Source organism: Camellia sinensis, chromosome 9 (genome assembly GCF_055761805.1).
Source record: "Camellia sinensis isolate YWXY chromosome 9, ASM5576180v1, whole genome shotgun sequence".
NCBI classification, from domain to species: domain Eukaryota; kingdom Viridiplantae; phylum Streptophyta; class Magnoliopsida; order Ericales; family Theaceae; genus Camellia; species Camellia sinensis.
The window spans coordinates 141,963,882-141,982,906 of NC_138969.1; the positions used below are offsets into that span (position 1 = coordinate 141,963,882).

Genomic DNA, 19,025 nt, shown 5'->3' on the forward strand with positions numbered 1-19,025 from the left:
GGTGCACTTGAGAAGTTGGCCAACAATTCCATGCCATATGTTGGAATGGAATTTGATTCGGAGGAAGGTGCATATGAATTCTACAATGAATATGGAAGGATTGTGGGATTTAGTATTAGAAGAGATTACCATACTAAAAGTAAGAAAGATGGTATCATGATTAATAGGAAGTTTGTTTGTTGTAAAGAGGGAGAAAAGGAAAAAGATAAACGGTACATAACAGTAAAACATCCTCAACATGAGACAAGAACGAAATGCAATGCATTCATGTATATATCTTTTAGACGGGACTTGTCAAAATGGGTTCTGATGAAGTTTGATGATAATCACAACCACCTTTTGCATATTCCTCAATGTACGCATATGATGCCATCTCAGAGAAAGTTGTGTGATGCTCAGGGTATAAATGTCGATGTAGCTGATGATACTGGTATATCACTTAAGGCATCACATGATCTTATTAGCGCTTTAGCAGGGCTGAAGGAATTTGTAGGGTTTACACGAGAGGACCAAAAAACCTACTTGCGTGCAAAGAGGCAACGAAACTTGCAATATGGTGAAGCAAGAAGGTTGTCGAGATATTTTCAACAACAAGCCATTAGAAATCCATATTTTTACTTTGCATTTCAATTGGATGTTGATGAGATGATTACTAATATTTTTTGGGCTGATCATCAGATGATTACAGATTTTGGCATTTTCGGTGATGTTGTGTCATTTGACACAACATTCCGAACAAACAAAGAGTACCGTCCACTTGCTTTATTTACTGGCTTTAACCACTTTAGAATGACTGTGATTTTTGGTGCTGCATTATTATATGATGAAACTACAGCATCATTTGAGTGGTTATTTGAAACTTTCTTGCATGCAATGTCAGGAAAAAAGCCTGTTAGTTTTTTCACAGATCAAGATCAGGCAATGGCTAAGGCAATTTCTAAAATCATGCCCGAGGTATTTCATGGATTGTGCACTTTTCACCTAATGCAAAATGTTTTGAAGCATTTAGGCTACTTATTCAAGGGTGGTTTAAAATTTGGTTGCGATTTCAAAACTTGCATTTTTGGGCATGAGGATGAGCATGAGTTGGTTGAAGCTTGGGATTCTTTAATTCATAAATATAACTTGCAAGAGAACTTATGGATAAAGAAGACTTGGGAACTTAGAGAGAAGTGGGCGCATGTATATATGAAGTTGGTATATACTGCAGGAATGCGAAGCACTCAACTTAGTGAAAGCTTGAATGCAGAATTGAAGAGGCATTTAAAAGTTGACCATAACATTGTTCAATTTTTTACACACTTCAATCGAGTTGTTATGGATAAGCGGTATGAAGAAGTAAAAGCCATATACGATTCGAGACAACGATTGCCGAGAATAAAATTGAAAATGTCTCCCATGTTAATTCAAGTTGCTAAGTTGTATACCCCTCCTATCTTCGACTTATTTCATAATGAGTTAGATACATCCCTTTGTTGTCAAGTGAAGCGATGTCATGCATTAGGAAGAGAAGTAACATATGTGATTAGCTTATATGGAGAGGATAGAGAATATGTTGTGAAATGTAATATGGAAGTTAATGAGTCGGGAGGAGACAATATTTGTCATGAAATTCATTGCACTTGTCAAAAATTTGAGAGTTTTGGAATTTTATGTGGTCATGCAATTAAGGCGCTTGATAGAATGAATATTATGGAAATTCCTGAAAGGTATATATTAGGTCGATGGAGACTAAATGCGAAGGATTGTGCAATTGAGGAAACAGGTACAGTGGTTGAGAATGACCCTAAGTTGGTGATAGCAGCACGCTACAGAGATCTTTGTCCTAGAATGGTCAAACTAGCAGCTCGATCATCTGAATACAAACCTGTCTATCAATTAGTTGATGAAACTCTTAAGGATTTGTGTGCAAAGGTAGACAATATGATGACTTCATTAGACAGCTTAGGCACTTCTGGTAGTGATGGCAATATTGAAGTGGGCACCAAAGAATTTGTAGTTGATCCAAACTTTGCACGAGCTAAGGGCTTAAAAAAGAAAGAGGGCGGACACAAGGGTGGGAGTAGATTAAAACCTTGGCATGAGAAGACTACTAAGAGAACAAAATTTGTTTCGCAACCTACCCGCCTTACTCAGGTATTGAATTTATCGAAGTACTTGATTTCAAATTGGCAAGATTTATTTTTAAATTTTGCAATGTACTGATAAATATTTTACAACCACTTTAGAGTATTGGACAGTCAAGCGACACTAGAAATATTCAAAATTCATCTTCAAACCACACACCGGTGAGATCTTATTCTTTTTATTGAAATCATATTACTGAAGTATATAATGATCATAAAACTACTAACAATATTTTTTGGACTAGGATGTTGACGTACCCTATTGGCCACAATTAATGAATTCCGGATATAATCTCCTCATGCATGATGTTAATTTTGCATGCCCGCCAACTAATCCACAATCAACGCCTTTGTCTTCCCAAGCATCGCACAATCCACAAAGTTCTCAGGTGTGTAATATACTTGTTTGCAATCTACATTTTTTGTTTTTACATATATGTGTGTATTTATTTCCAATGCATTTCCTTATATCTTTTCTTTTTTTTTTCTTTTTTTTGGCAGGGATTAGGATTTGATCTAGCAGAGCACAGTCCCATGGTGGCTGAGTCAGTCTTTCGTAATGATAATTTGTTTGATTTTTTCAGCCATTCGGAACCACCCCCGCAAAATTGAAATGTAAACATTTATCTAGCGGGCCACCCTTTTGCTTTATTTTTGAGAATTAAATTGAAATAGATTCAAGGTTTATTTAAGGAGAAGTCACCACTGTTATTGTGTTTTATTTTATTTGTGTTTGATAAATAGAGCATCAAATTGTGTATATTGGACATGGATTCAAGGTTTATTTGAGGAGAAATAATTGTTATTGGTGCTATGAAACTGCACTTTCTGAAAATTGTTATCTAACAAATTGTAGCATTGTTGAGAAAAACTGAGTCATTCAGATTTCATGGGATTTTGGTTTGTTATAGTGGTTTAGTTATCTATTTTGACGAGCAATTTGCTGAATAGTTTTCCTCTTGATCTGTATTGCCATGGAATGCAATGCTCAGACAAATCTTTAGAATTTAAGAGTTATGGACTGCTTTGTGGAATGAAATTCTTTTATTGGTGCTATGAAACTACACTTTCTGAAAATTTAGCTAGTTTGATTGTGGTTTTTGTATTCCGTCTTTAATTTTGTGGAAAACTGTTTGAGAATAGAAAAAACAAACACTGATATGGAAAACTGATTTGGCAATTTGTTTCAAAACTGTCTTCTGAATTTTCAAAAACTATTTTCACACAAACATAAAAAATGATGAAACAAATGTTTCTGAACATTTTAGGCAGGGGATCTATTTGATCAAACCCAATTTCCAAAAACTCAGTCAATGGCAGCAGCAATAGCCTTTGGTCCTTGGGAAATCTTCTTTTTAATCCACCATGTAAAAAATGTAGAGTTGTAAATGAGATGAGTAAAAAGTTATCCTAATTTAAAATTTAGGATAAATTTGTTTAAAATACGAATTGTCTATTATGATTTGAAAATTATATTTCGCTCTTTGAAATTTTTAATTTTATAACAAATGTCTATTTTATTAATAAATTATCAAGTTAATTAATAGTTTTTAATGATGTTAAAAATTTATTTTAATTAATAATTTAGGTAATTTATTATTGTATATGTGTGGGTGAAAATCTGACCACACTGCCTGCAAATTTCAACAAGTGAATTAAGGAATAATCTCAGCTTAACTTCACCTTGTAAATTGCTACAAATTTCAACAAGTGAAGATAAGGAATCAGCTTAATTCCAACTTGTAAATTGCTACAAATTTCAACAAGTGAATTAAGGAATAATCTCGGCTTAACTTCAACTTGTAAATTGCTACAAATTTCAACAAGTGAAGATAAGGAATCAGCTTAATTGCTACAAATTTCAACAAGTGAATTAAGGAATAATCTCGGTTTAACTTCAACTTGTAAATTGCTACAAATTTCAACAAGTGAAGATAAGGAATCAGCTTAATTCCAACTTGTAAATTGCTACAAATTTCAACAAGTGAATTAAGGAATAATCTCTGCCTTTTCTTTGCCCCCAATGTGAACCTGAGTTTGACTTGGGTTCACATTAATTATGTCTTCAATAAACATCAATGCATAACTTTCTCAATCATATGTGTTCAAAGAATTCTGAAAAGACTTTATTGATGATATCGGCCAAAATATGATGTACATCTAATGATAGAAAAATTTCAAGTTACAAGTATTCCAAGGTCTGGGCAATGCTTTGCCCTCATTGTCCTCAAGCCGATAAGCTCCATTGCCTAATACTGAAGTAATTCTGTAGGGTCCTTCCCAGTTTGGGCCAAGCTTGCCTTCCCTGGGATCCTTCTTGTTCCCGACGACTTTTCTCAGGACTAGGTCGCCGACTTGAAAATCTCTTGGATTGACCTTCTTGTTGTAAGCTCTGGCAAGCTGTTGCTGGTATACTGCAAGCTGAATTGCAGCTTTCTCTCTTCGTTCTTCCAATAAATCCAGATCTCGGGCTAAGAGTACGTCATTGGTGCCATTCTCTACTCCCTGGGTTCTGATCCCTGGGATGCCGATCTCCAATGGGATGACTGCTTCTGTGCCATAAGCCATGGCAAAGGGGGATTCTCCTGTTGATCTTCTCGGCGTAGTCCGATATGCCCAAAGTACGTTGGGCAATTCATCTACCCACTTTCCTTTTGCTGCCTGCAGCCTTTTCTTTATTCCATCCAGAATTACTTTGTTGGATGCCTCTGCTTGCCCATTGCTTTGAGGAAAGCTTGGTGTTGAGAAATAATTCTTGATCTTGAATTTTGCACAAAAGTTCTTGATGAGTTTGCTGTCAAACTGTGTTCCGTTGTCGGCAACTATTGCTCTTGGAATCCCAAATCTGGTGATAATGTTTCTCCATATAAAATTCTTGACGTCCACATCTCGGATTTTGGCAAGAGGTTCTGCCTCTATCCATTTTGTAAAGTAGTCTGTCGCTACCAGTAAGTATTTTCTTTGCCCAGTTGCCTAGGGAAGTTGTCCAACCAGATCCATCCCCCATTGGGCAAATGGCCAAGGGCTGGATACTGGGTTTAGGTCAGCAGCTGGCTGATGTATCAAAGGTGCAAACCTTTGGCATTGTTCACACTTCTTCACATAGGCTTCGGCATCCTTTTGCATGTAGGGCCACCAATACCCCTGGGTAATGGCCCTGTGGGCAAATGATCTGCCCCCAGCATGGCTTCCACAAATTCTTTCATGAATTTCGTAAAGAAAATCTTCAACCTGCAAAGGGTGTACGCACCTTAAAAGCGGCCCAGTGAAGGACCTTCTGTAGAGATGGCCTTATGCTGTTAGATTGAATCTGGCCAACTTCAGTCTGATTTTATGTGCTTCCTTGTGGTTTTCTGGCAGCTTCCCCTCTTTTAGGAATGCAATGATTGCATCCATCCAGCTTGGTCCCAAGTCCACGCACATTGCTTCTTGTTCGGTAATCTGTTTATCTATGCTCGGGGCCGACATGTAGTCGATCATAATTGTCCTTGTTCTTCCAGTTTGAATTGAACTGGCCAGGTTAGCCAACGCGTCGGCGTGGGTGTTGTCATCTCGGCTAACTTGGAGTAATCTGCAGTTCTGAAATAGGGCTGCCAATCTGATGACTTCCTTTGCATATGCCGACATTCTTTCATCTCTGGCTGCAAATTCTCCTGTTGACTGGTTAACAATAAGTTGTGAATCACAAAAAACAATTACCTCATCTGCCTCTGCTGCTGCTGCCAGCTTTAGCCCTGCAATTAATGCTTCATATTCTGCTTCATTGTTGGAGGCTTTGAACCCCAAACGGATGGACTGTTCTACTATTTCTCCATCTGGAAATATCAGTAGTACTCCTGCCCCTGCTCCCTGGCGGTTTGAACTTCCATCGACGAATAGTCTGAATGAATCGCCGATGTAGATGCTGCAGGGTCTGAGCTTCTCTTTCTCTTGCTTTTTTGTCTTTGGCTGGGATTCTTTTTGCTTGTTGGGACAATGCTCATCTTGGCTCGACGGAGCCCGATGTGCGATGGCTTCAGGTGTGAGTTTTGCGACGAAGTCGGCCAAAACTTGGCCTTTTATTGCTGTTCTCGGCCTAAACTCCAGGTCAAACTGGCCCAGGGTTACTGCCCATTTTGCTATCCTTCCTGTTAAGTCTCCTTATTGCAACAAGGACTTCAGTGGGTGCTCTGTTAGGACCACAATCTTGTGTACCTGAAAGTAATGGCTCAACTTCTTTGAAGCCATTACTAAGGCCAGTATTAATTTTTCCAGTGGTAGGTATCTTGTTTCTGCGTCGGCCAAAGTTTTACTTACATAATAAACAGCCTTTTGTTCTCCTTTTTCCTCTCGGATTAGCACTGCACTGACTGCGTGTTCTGAGACTGCTAAGTACAAAAACAGTTCCTCCCCTAGTACTGGGTTGGAAAGAACCGGAGTTGTGGTCAAGTACTTTTTTAGGTCGGTTAAGGCGGCTTCACATTCTTCTGTCCATAGGAAGTCTGTGGCTTTTTTTACCAGTTTGAAGAAGGGTCTGCACTTATCTGAGCTTCGGCTGATGAATCTGTTTAGGGGTGCGGCCCTTCCAGTAAGCACTTGAACTTGCTTTGCCGATGTCGGGCTCTGTAAGTCCAGGATGGCCTTGATTTGGTCTGGGCTGGCCTCAATGCCCTTTCTTGTTACCAGATATCCAAAAAATTTACCTGATCCAACTCCAAAGGCGCACTTCGAGGCGTTGAGTCGGAGCCGATATCTTTTGAGTATGTCAAAGACCTCTTTTAGGTCGGCAAGATGACCTTTTGATTCCTTGGTCTTTACGACCATGTCGTCGATGTAGACTTCTACTGTTTTTCCAATCAGGTGCTTAAACATCTTTGTCACTAACCTCTGATAGGTTGCTCCTGCATTTTTCAACCCAAAAGGCATTACCTTGTAACAGTACAGGCCTTTAGGGGTGATGAACGCGGTCTTCTCCTCGTCTGGAGGGTACATGGCAATCTGGTGGTACCCTCTGTATGCATCTAAAAAACTCATCCTTTCATGTCCTGAAGTGGCGTCTACCAGTTGGTCGATTTTGGGCAGAGGAAAGCTGTCTTTGGGGCAAGCTTTGTTGAGGCTGGTAAAGTCTACACAAACCCTCCATTTGCCATTCTTCTTTTTTACTACTACTGTGTTGGACAGCCATGTTGGGTACTGAACTTCTCGGATGGCCCTGGCGTCCAGGAGTCTGTCTACCTCTTCTTCTACTGCTTCGACGTGTATCAACGTCGGTCTTCTGGCTCGTTGAATCACAGGTTTTGCCGATCTGTCAACATTCAGTTTGTGGCAAGTGACCTCGAGGTCAATACCTGGCATTTCATAAGGTGTCCAGGCGAACACCTCTATGTTTGCCCTTAAAAAATCTTCCAGCTCTCTTTCTTCTTCCCTAGCTAAGCCTGAGCCGAGAAGAAAGAAGCGTTCTTCGTCGTCCTCTTGGATGAAAATTTTTTTTAGCGCCTCTTCGCTCTTTTCGGCTGGTTCTTTCCCGACGTCTTCTAGGACCTCCATGTCCTCATCTTCAACTTGTGCTTTCCTTGGCTCCCGTATACTACAGGTGGACTTCATTGCTGTCATGGAGCAATTTTTTGCTTGTAGTTGATCTCCTCTGACTTCTTCAATCCCATGCTCTGTTGGGAACCGTAGTAGTTGATGCAACGTTGAGGGAACTGCCCCCATTGCATGCAACCACGGCCTTCCCAAGATGATGTTGTATGGTGAGGGCGTGTCAATTACCAAAAATTCCGTCTGGATCTTCTTAGTGCCGGCTTGTACTTCCAAGCTTGTTGCGCCTAGTGGCCATGTCGGCGTTCCATTAAAGCCGACCATCGGGCCGCTGGATTGTTCTAAGTCATCAGGGTGAAGACCCAGCTCCTTGTAACATCTGACATACATGATGTCACAGGAGCTGCCTTGATCTATTAGGATGCGTTTCACTTGGCACTCCCCAACCTGGAGGGATACTACCAAGGCATCATTATGCGGATGTTGGACCAATTCCAGGTCGGCTTCAGTAAAGGCTATCATCGGCCCTTGGCATTCTTCTGGCCGATGTCTCTTCTCCCCGACTTGGTAGACATGCTGTAAATGTCTTACCTTCTGGGTCTCCCCTCTGACTTCGTTTTCGTTGACCCTTGAGTGGATCACATTAACCACCCTCGGTCCTCCTGCTTATGGTGGCTGTGCTGGGGAAGGCGGCGCTGCTGGTGCTTGAGGCAACCTTGCCTGTTCTTCCCTTGTCCTGGCTTCATCGACTAGGTCCCTCAGAAGGCCTTGTCTCACCAGGTCCTCCAAGTGTGCTTTCAAGGCTCTGCAACCTTGAGTTGGGTGTCCTTCTTCATTGTGGTAGGCACAACGTCTACCAACGTTCCTTCCCATGAATTCCCCTGGTGCTCTTACCGGAGCCCTGAAATAAGGTTGGTTTCGAATTTGATCTAGGACTTTATGGATTGGGATTCGGAATACCGTCGTTACTGCCTGTTTACTTCTCAACTCTGTTTCTTGCTTGGTCGGCCCATTGTTGCCTTGGCCTCGCTTCGGCGAGCCATTGCCCTTTTCTTGTTTTACCTCTTTGTTTCCCGATGTATCTTCTTCGGCTCTGGCGTACTTCTCAATTCTTGCCATGAGTTCTTCCATGCTTTTTGGCAATGTTTTTGCCAAAGACTTCCGTAGTGGGCAGTCATCTTTCAGGCCGTTCTTGAAAGACACGACCGCTACCTCTTGGTTGCATTCGGGTATTCGGTTGAACACCTCGTAGTACCTCTTCGCATAGGCCCTAAGGCCTTCTTCCTTGGTGATTCTTAGAGCCATCAAAGCATCAACCCTCAGGGGTTGCAGCTTGTTGGTCACGAACCTGGCCACAAACATCTCGGCCAGGCCTTCCCATGTCTTTATGCTTCCCTTTGGTAATTTATAGAACCAATCAGATGCAATTTCCCCAAAGGATGAGGGGAATACTTTGCAGAGCAACGGCTCGTTCCCGCTATATAACGCCATTGAATTCAAGTATAGTCCAACATGAAAGTTTGGATCTGACTTGCCATCATAAATTTGAAACCTCGGCATACTGAATCTTTTTGGTGGTTCGAATTTGTCCAGTTCCACCAAGAAGGCTGTCTTCGGCTTTACTGGGGAGTTTACCTCGGCTTCAACATTCTGCTGCCTCCTTTTGAGGTAGTCCCTCAGGTCTTCTTTGCTCCTTCCTGGAGCTCGGCTGTCTATGGATTTTAGTCTTTTTGGTACACTGCTTTCGTCCTCGTGGTGGGCCCGTTTGGATCTTTCTCCATGGGTTGTGTCAAAGCAGAGTGCTTGCCTTTGAACATGCCGATGTTCTCTGGGCTCTGGATTTTTCATGTGGTGCGTCCTTCGGGACTCTTCTTGCCTCGGTTCTTCTCGTCCGACTTCCCTGGAAGGCCGGTGAGAATGCCTTCCGCTCCTGGTATGCTGAGGGACGTCGGGGATTGTTTTTCTTCCGCCCTTCTGGGCGTTGGTTGCTGGCATCGGCGTATCTTGCAGCGGGTATGGTGGCTGCATAACATTATTCTGCATCATGAAGTTGACGACTGACTGAAGGTCTGCCAACTTGTTCGCCAATTCTTTTACTTCCTCATCCCTCCGTAGGCATCTGTCCCTCCATACCTGGAGGTTATCTTCATTGTAGTATTTTCCTTGGTCTGTCCTTTTTGACGTGTCACCCTCCTGGATGACGTCTTTCTCTCTGTGACCCTGGTCACGGGCTTCTGTATTGTGGTTGTCTCCTTCAATGTCAAGGTCAATTAGTCTGCCACTCCCAGCGGGAGCGTCATCCCCAATCTTTTCCTGCTGTCCGTTACTGGCCATCTATTCTTCCTTCGTTCCCACAAACGGCGCCAAATTGTGTGGGTGAAAATCTGACCACACTGCCTGCTTAGTAACCAGCTGGAGAGCACAGGCAGAATAGATGGCTTCAGTAACCTGTAACAGAAAGAAAAGGCTCTGGCGGTGGTTCTTCCACCCGGGGGCACTCCGACGATCAAGTTAGTATATCTATCAAAGATAATCAAGTGCAAAACTTAATACTCAAAACATAAATTCCATACCTTAGACCCATGGGGGTGCCTCTCTTTTATAATATACTCAATCCAAGTCCTACTAGAAGTATGACTTCTATGAACTCCAATTTAGTGTTTACTTTGGACTCTTTTAGAGATAAAGATAAACTCCCTAAGAGCTTTATCCTTATCTTGGTTAAGTCCCCTCTTCGTCTTAGGACTCTCGTCCATTATTCGTTTATCTCGGACTCCGATATCTTCGGAGTTAACCTCGGCCTCGCCGAGATCATCTTGGCGTCACGACCAGGACACGTGGCACCTCGGCTGACACGTCGGCGTCACCATGCCACGTGTTGGTATTCAGAAAATATATCCCCACAGTATAGAAGAGTAATTAGGAATTTTATTTTTTTAATTAATTATGCTAAATAAAAAATTATGACAATAGGGTATTTGTAATTTTATGTTGGAGCACAGATTTTAAAAATAGCAGGTTGTAAAATTTTTTTTAACCTGGAATAAAGATTGTAATAAATATAATATATGCGCAAAATGCTCAAGGGACGTCTAAGTAGCACAGTGGCTAAGGTGTGTTTTGCACCCCAGAGTTGCCTGGGTTCAAGCCGTGCAAACAACCAAACAAATTTTTTTTTTTATTTAGAGCCGAAACGACGCCGTTTCAACTCACAGCAGTTACTGCTGTGAGTTGGGTGCAGCAGCACCCCCGGATCCTGGCTAAGCTCCCAAATTCAGGGGACTGGGGATATCTCGGCAGTCCATCTGCTTTCCTATTCCTTTCTTTTTCTCTTTGCCGGACTATGGTTTGCGAGTGTATGTAACAAGCCCGCGGGGGGATCTCGCTACAGCTCGGACTCGACTTTTGTTGTCACGGTTCTAAATCTGAACCAAAGAGTCCAAATCCGGCAAATCGTTTTAGGAAAACTGATTTTTGAAAGAAGTGCCAAACATGGACTGCTTTGCCAGATACAGAGTCGCCACCTAAATATTTTATTTTGGGAAATTTAGGAAACCCTGACTCGGTGCCAAAAGGCCACGTGTCCGTCATCACCAAAGTTGCCTCGGCTCGGGAACTTGGGTACGATTGGGGAAGGTCACTTCGTGAGCACCCCCGCTCGCCCGGTCATAGACCGGCCTCTACTAACCATGATATCAATTTTTGAAAACATTGTGAGTTCTTAAACCGGTTATTAGCCTAGGTTACTATGTGATGCTCACAGCATATAAGTATAGACCGGGTCGTCCGAATTGGAACAAAACATTTCATGTTTGCTTTTTGAAAATGGTTTGCTACCCGTAGGTAGGTTTGAAACATTTTGATGATTCATTCCAATTCACATAACCCAACCTTCACCCACAGGCATTCAGGCAGATATATCAGATAAGCACGTAGCCTCATGGTAAGCATGCTATTCATGGCAACACTCACACGCATGCAAGGATGCTAAAGCATAAAACTTACCGGGTACTCCAAGCCAAAATAGAAACTATATTAGAAATCATGCATGATCCTAAATGTACAGAAATGCCTAATGCAACACATGCAAAATGCAACTATAGTAGGCTCGGCTATTCTAAGATGGCATATGAAATGCTACAACTAACATGTATTCAATTTGGTATTGAAAGTACGATGCAGTTAGTATGATGCGCCGAGCCCGGTGCATGCAAAACAGATGAATGATGTAGACATGCTGTCATACTGTATGCTAATTTAAATATGCCCTAATCTAACCATCATAAGCGGATAAATAAAAGGGAGAAAGACGTGGGGTTGGAAGACATACAACACACTCACGCACACTTATTACAGTTATGCCCTCACTCGGAGGGTCCAAATAAATAATACAGTCCGAATATTACAGTCCCGAATAAAAGAATATTACAGAATTCTAACTAATGAATTAACTAGAAAGCAAATAAACTGGCGTGCAAGCCAGGGACTGTCTTGCTTCTGATGGATGATGCATGTCCGGACTGTCTTGCGCGGAAATCCACCGGAATGCCCCAATTAGCCTCTGTTTACACCTGTTTCTTGAAATGCGTGCCAAGCCTCGAAAAGTTGCTGATTCTGCGTTTTGCTGCAACAGAGAGCAGGAAAGGGGCATAGCAATGTATTTGCACAAATATATGCATGTCTCGATCCTCGTGCCACCAATCACGCATACCGAGGCATGATGGCAGATGAGTCGAAATGCACAACTCAATATAGGATGAATGCACATGAAACTACAGCTAAAACCTAACTCCATCATGGATAATCCGGAGTGTCGGTGACTGGGAATTGAGACACATTCCGTCACTCGGAGTACGAAATGTACCTCGTTTCCCGTGCCCGGGCTAACTCCTATTCCGGACACGATGCAATATGCATGATATGCATGAGATGCAACTACGATACGATCCTAACATACACTATGCTATGAAAATGAGGTGTCTCGAAATACGTGCACACGGGCACGTAAACCGAGGTGATGACAGAATGCTATGAAAATGAGGTGCCTCGAAATGCGTGCTCACGGGCACGCAAACTGAGGCGATGATAGATGTCTCAAAATACGTGCACGCGGGCACGCAAACCGAGGCGATGATAGGTGTCTCGAAATACGTGCACGCGGGCACGCAAACCGAGGCGATGATAGGTGTCTCGAAATACATGCACGCGGGCACGCAAACCGAGGCGATGACAGATACAATGAAAATGAGATGCCTCAAATACGTGCACACGGGCACGCAAACCGAGGCGATGACAGATACAATGAAAATGAGATGCCTCGAAATACGTGCACACGGGCACGCAAACCGAGGCGATGACAGATACAATGAAAATGAGATGCCTCGAAGTACGTGCACACGGGCACGCAAACCGAGGCGATGACAGATACAATGAAAATGAGATGTCTCGAAATACGTGCACACGGGCACGCAAACCGAGGCGATGACAGATACAATGAAAATGAGATGCCTCGAAATACGTGCACACGGGCACGCAAACCGAGGCGATGCTAAAATGGCATGGTAATGACAAATGGGCTTATACCAACATGAGTGAGCCTCAGCCACACTCACATCGGATGCCGATCGGATAAAAATGGAGTGCCTCGAAATGCGTGCACACGGGCATGCAAACTGAGGCAGTGGCAGAATATGATGAAATGATATGGAAATGACAAATGGGCTTATACCAACATGAGAGAGCCTCAGCCGCACTCACATAAGATGCCGACGGGTGAAAATGAAGTGCCTCGAAATGCGTGCACACGGGCACGCAAACCGAGGCAATGCATACGCAATGCAAATGACATGGAAAATGAAGTATGGACTTATACTAACATGAGAGAGCCTCAGCCGCACTCACATAAGATGCCGATGGCAGAAAATGAAGTGCCTCGAAATGCGTGCACACGGGCACGCAAACCGAGGCAATGCATACGCAATGCAAATGACATGGAAAATGAAGTATGGACTTATACTAACATGAGAGAGCCTCAGCCGCACTCACATAAGATGCCGATGGCAGAAAATGAAGTGCCTCGAAATGCGTGCACACGGGCACGCAAACCGAGGCAATGATAAAATGTGATGAAATGTGGCAAAAATGATATGCAAGCATGCCAATGGAATTTCAGCAACAAAATATGAGGGAAAACAGTCCCGAAATGAAGCGAAATGACATAAAATGCAAGGAAATGTCCCGAAATGCAACATTAGGCACCCGAAATGGCCTATAGCCATACTAAACATGCACGACATGGACATGCAATGCAAAGACAGAAGCTAGACAGTCCCAAAATAAGCACTTTTCCAGTTATAAACATGGCCAAACAGCAAGTATAGGTATGGCGAAAATAGCATGCAAGAATAGGGGCTAAAAGAGGGGTAATGAAGCAAGTGGTATAAGCAAAACTCAAACTGAAAAATTTCCTTCTATAACATTGAAGATGAACCAAAAATATGAATATTTACAGTGTATGGCAGACCTCAAATCAGTATACAATCATGCTAAAAATGTGATGCAAAACAAGGCTCAAAAGGTGCTATAACATGAAGTATATAAAATAATCACCAAACAGAAAAAAGGTGTGAATGAAACATGAAGTATAGGCCAAAATAAGGCCACTTTCAGTTCGGACCAAGGTCCAAAAACAGAAGCAAAGAGGGCTATCAATTTATACAAAAAATGGGGCCAAATGAGAGATTGAACTACAAGTGTCACATGGAAACACCAAACAATGTTGAGCCCTTCTCCAATGTTGAAGAGGGGCTCAAAATAAGCCTTATATCAATTTACAACATGCTCGAAAATAAATTTCTCATAGGTCAAAGAAAGCATACAAAATCATGACATACAACATGGTCAATGAAGCAAGTATATTATGGAGGGCTCAAACAAGGTTGAGCCCTTAATGAGAAGTGAAGATGAGCTCAAAATATGGCCCTTTTCAGTTAGGACCGAAGCTTGAAACCAAAAAGAAATGAGGCTTAGAAATAGATCAAAGGAAAGGGTCAAAAGGATCAAAGTGTAACTTACCCTTGAAGATCTAGACTTTGGTTGCTTCTTGGATGGATTTGCTGCTCCTTTGGCCTTCAAGAACCCTTCCTAGCTGCTGGAAATGAGATAGTGGTGGTAGAGCTTGGTGGTATAGAAGGAATGGAGGTTAATGGACTTAGGGTTTTTGAAGAATTGAAGAAGATGAAGATGGAGTTGGCTATGGAGCTTTTAAGATCAAATTTTCTAACCCTCAAGAAGAAGGCCCTCAGCTGGTTATAAGGTCAAGAAAGGGGGTGTAAAAGGGGGGTGCAAAGGAGAGCAAAACTCTCTCCCAAAATATCCCCCGGATACAGAAAATATCTGGGGGATATTGCCTCACAGCTGGAAGGGGCACAGTGAGGAGAGCACGGCCGGCCGCTCACTTTTGCTGAAGGTGGCCGGCCGGCCACACCCCCTAGCCGGCCGGCTAGGGGTCAAAAGGGTCAACCATCTTTTCTGGCCGGCCAGGTATTGGGGAGGTAGGCCTTTGTGTGTACAACACAACCATGTAATTGAAATTCCAAGAAAGTGGGCCCAAGGGGTTCAACAGTGGCTCGGAAAGAGGGGTTCAAAAGGGTCAAGTTGACTTACTGGCCGGCCATGAACTTTTAGGGGCCTCTCAGGTGTGTACATCACAGATATGTGGTTCAAAGTTCAAGAAAAAAGGTCCAAGGGGTTCAACATTAGCCCGGAAGAAAGGGGTCAAAAGGGTCAGGTGACCTTAATGGCCGGCCATGAACTTTTAGGGGCCTCTCAGATGTGTAGATCACAGATATGTGATCGAAAGTTGGCAACGCTAGCTCTAAGGTATTCAACATTAGCCCGGAAGTGCGAAAAACGGGCGCCGGGAGGCTCGGGAGGAGAGATAACTGGCTGCTGCAACAATTGCTGGCCTCCCACCCTTCAGTGACCTTCCCTGTGATAAAACAGAGGTACCTGCCAAAAATGAGCGAAAACCGTTGCAAAATGAATGTTCCGGGGCTAAAACACGCAGTTCGGGGTCCCGGAAATGGGCTGTTAAGCACCGAAAATTGTATTTGACCTCGAAGTGGGTTTCTCAGCCCCCAGTGTCCCTCAAAATGGATGAAATAGGATGTATGCCAAAAATCAGAGCAATAGGAGATGGTTAAGCGGTCCCGAACCGAGGCACACGGCCTGACGGCTCCGAAAACCGGGAACCGGACTCCGAAATGGGCAAAATGGCCTACGGACATTGAGAGATGGTCTACGGGACCTCTCCCTCCCCTCAGGAAAAGAAACGGAGAAAACCGAGTCTGGTTCGCAAACCGAGACAAGGCGCAGAAAAGGGTTTGGAAGTCCGGAGGCAGGGCTCACAGCCGCGACTCTGAAACTTCTGAACAAGCACATTATGCAACATCACCAAGCGCTTAATCGGTGACGTCTGAGTCTTAAGGTCGGTCAAAAATGGGGTGTCTACAGTTGCCCCTCTTTGACAGAACTCGGAAGTCACAAGTGACGGGAGTGAATGTCAAAGCCTAGAGACGACCCATTTTTGACAAGGCCGAAGACTCAGACAAACATACAGGATAAGCAGAGATGCGCCCGCAGGCATGCCCGCAGGCAGGGGGCAAAATGCAAAATGATAAGGCAAGAAGTCGAACATAACTCAATGATCATGCAAATGCAGCAAGCTGTAACTCGGTGTTTAGGGACGTATCCCAGAGATGCAGGGACGTATCCCAAGATTTTTAAGGACGATGAGGAGAACATAGGGACGTATCCCGGCGTTTCAGAATGGTGTGAGCATTGGGACTTCTTCCGAATGCTTTTAACCGAAGAGGGAGAAACATAGGGACGTATCCCGGCGTTTCAGAATGGTGTGAGCATTGGGACTTCTTCCGAATGCTTTTAACCGAAGAGGGAGAAACATAGGGACGTATCCCGGCGTTTCAAAATGGTGTGAGCATTGGGACTTCTTCCGAATGCTTTTAACCGAAGAGGGAGAAACATAGGGACGTATCCCGGCGTTTCAAAATGGTGTGAGCATTGGGACTTCTTCCGAATGCTTTTAACCGAAGAGGGAGAAACATAGGGACGTATCCCGGCGTTTCAGAATGGTGTGAGCATTGGGACTTCTTCCGAATGCTTTTAACCGAAGAGGGAGAAACATAGGGACGTATCCCGGCGTTTCAGAATGGTGTGAGCATTGGGACTTCTTCCGAACGCTTTTAACCGAAGGGGAGAAACATAGGGACGTATCCCGGCGTTTCAGAATGGTGTGAGCATTGGGACTTCTTCCGAACGCTTTTAACCGAAGAGGGTCTAACCCGTCGCACGCGCGAGGAGAAAGAAAGATAATTGCAAGTGAACTGGTGCATAAAAATGCAAGTAATTGAGCATAACAATGCGAGATAGATGTGCATAATCAATGTAATGGATATAATAATGCTAGTGAAGTGGGTGCTTAATAATGCAACAATGAGCATAACAATGCTAGATAAATGTGCATAACAATGCAACAAATGAGCATAACAATGCTAGATAAATGTGCATAACAATGCAACAAATGAGCATAACAATGCTAGATAAATATGCATAACAATGCAGCAAATGAGCATAACAATGCTAGATAAATATGCATAACAATGCAACAAATGAGCATAACAATGCAGGTGGAGTGTGCGTGACAACACATATTTGAAACAAAATACCGAACAAGGGAATACTAGCCTTAAGTAGACCAATTTCCAAACGCAACCTCCGATTTACCTCTTGGAGGGGTCACGATACATTCCAAAAAGGATACACCTCGTGCATGCCGACTGACAATGAGCTACACATCGAAGACATGAGTTTGAAAATCCCGCAGAAACATTTTGAGCTGAAAAGAGTAGGTCCTTCTTGCGCTTTCTTGACTGTACTTCCAAACCGCAGTTACTACCTTTCCTTTCTGGCTATGTTCACAACTTTCCCTATTCTCCAACGGGGTGACAGACTAGGTTGGTTCAGTATCCAGAATTGAGGTGCATACACGCTATCTCAACCTATGGGGCTTCCATACAGACTTCAAGCCGAGGACACGCCTCTGGGTATTTAAACCAGACTTTAGTCTCGGAAATCCCGAACCTTTGCGTCCTAGGCATCAGCCATTCGAACTCTAGTTTCCACCGTCGCAGTTGGTCTCCTAGGAACTCATTGCGAACACAGCCAAGATGCCTCTGGCGGGGAATGGTACTCAGGGAGAGCACTTCTGATTACCATTTTGGCTTGAAGCAGACTTGATCTTGAGCTTGAGGTAGAGGCACACTCATACTTCGGAGCTTTGGCAAGACTTGAAGAGGTACACACAGAATGTAGTCTCGGAACTTACTGAAGTTGAAACAAACTCAGATGCCCGACATTTCCTCTTTTCTTTTGCTTTGTAGTCTGGAACCCATATAGCTTCAAATAGGTCCTTGTTTTGCTGCTCTGACATAACCTGGGTTGAACCCTGCAGTTTTATGAAAGAATGAATCTCGTTTTGCACAGATGTGGAGAACGGCACGGCACTCGGAGCGCAAAATGATTTTATTTTGAAATTGATAAATGAGCTCTTGACCGGGTATCGAGCCTGCGACTGAACACAACGAAACGACTCAACAAAGAAATAAAAGGCACACAACCTAGACACATCGAGTAACACTCGAAACGACTCAAAACAAGAATCGAGATAAAACAAAAAGACACGACACTCAGACGTGCACAGGGAGCCTGTTTCACCGGGTAGTGTTTCCCACCTTTTCTTATTTGTGGTTCTCACATCACTCGGCCCTCAAGCTCTGTTTTTCTGAAAAAAAAAGCCCTCTTCTCACTTTTCCTCTCATCGTACATCTCTCTATTCTTCATTCTCTCATTTTTCATCCCTCCCCTGGGTGGTTGATGGACAAACAGCAAACTGTGGGCTCGTGCCCCTAGCATTCTGCTAGATTCTCTTTCTTCCGCTCACAGCTAGTGAATTCCTCCCACGGAAGGGTTGTGCTACAACTGGGTGTGTGGCAAATCCGCAGCTAACATCAGTTGATGATGCTTTGCTGGGGAGTTTGGACGTGATAAGTTCTGTCCAGATGACGGAGTGGAATATCTTGCCCCATTCTAGTTCGTGCTTCGCATTTTGCTTGATACCTCGTTGCTTGGAGGATGTGAGAGCTTTCTGCCCTTAGTTGTGCCCTTTCCTGGCAGGTAGAGTGCCCTTCTTGGCAAGTATGTTGACAATGGGAAAGACAGGAAGCCTGACTCAACTATGCCCCTATTTCATCATTTTGACCATTTTTTAGTTTTAATTTTCTCCTAAAAAAAAAATTTGAC

General features: G+C 43.4%; 1 protein-coding gene across 1 annotated transcript; it reads left to right on the forward strand.

Moving 5' to 3' along the window:
- The first annotated feature begins 636 nt into the window (after positions 1 to 636).
- LOC114308848 (protein FAR1-RELATED SEQUENCE 5-like) lies at positions 637 to 3,041 on the forward strand. Its single transcript, XM_082888732.1, has 3 exons — positions 637 to 2,136; positions 2,229 to 2,288; positions 2,372 to 3,041. Exons 1-3 carry the CDS (start codon positions 646 to 648, stop codon positions 2,639 to 2,641), a joined length of 1,821 nt encoding a protein of 606 aa, XP_082744858.1. The 5' UTR covers positions 637 to 645; the 3' UTR covers positions 2,642 to 3,041.
- Positions 3,042 to 19,025: the final 15,984 nt, after the last annotated feature.

Bases quoted from the DNA above. Each gene is read 5' to 3' on its own strand.
- LOC114308848 (XM_082888732.1), top strand. From the start codon at position 646: ATGATTACTAATATTTTTTGGGCTGATCATCAGATGATTACAGATTTT. The intron at 2,137-2,228 runs GTATTGAATTTA...CAACCACTTTAG, and splicing joins AACCTACCCGCCTTACTCAG to AGTATTGGACAGTCAAGCGA. The intron at 2,289-2,371 runs GTGAGATCTTAT...TTTTTGGACTAG, and splicing joins CATCTTCAAACCACACACCG to GATGTTGACGTACCCTATTG.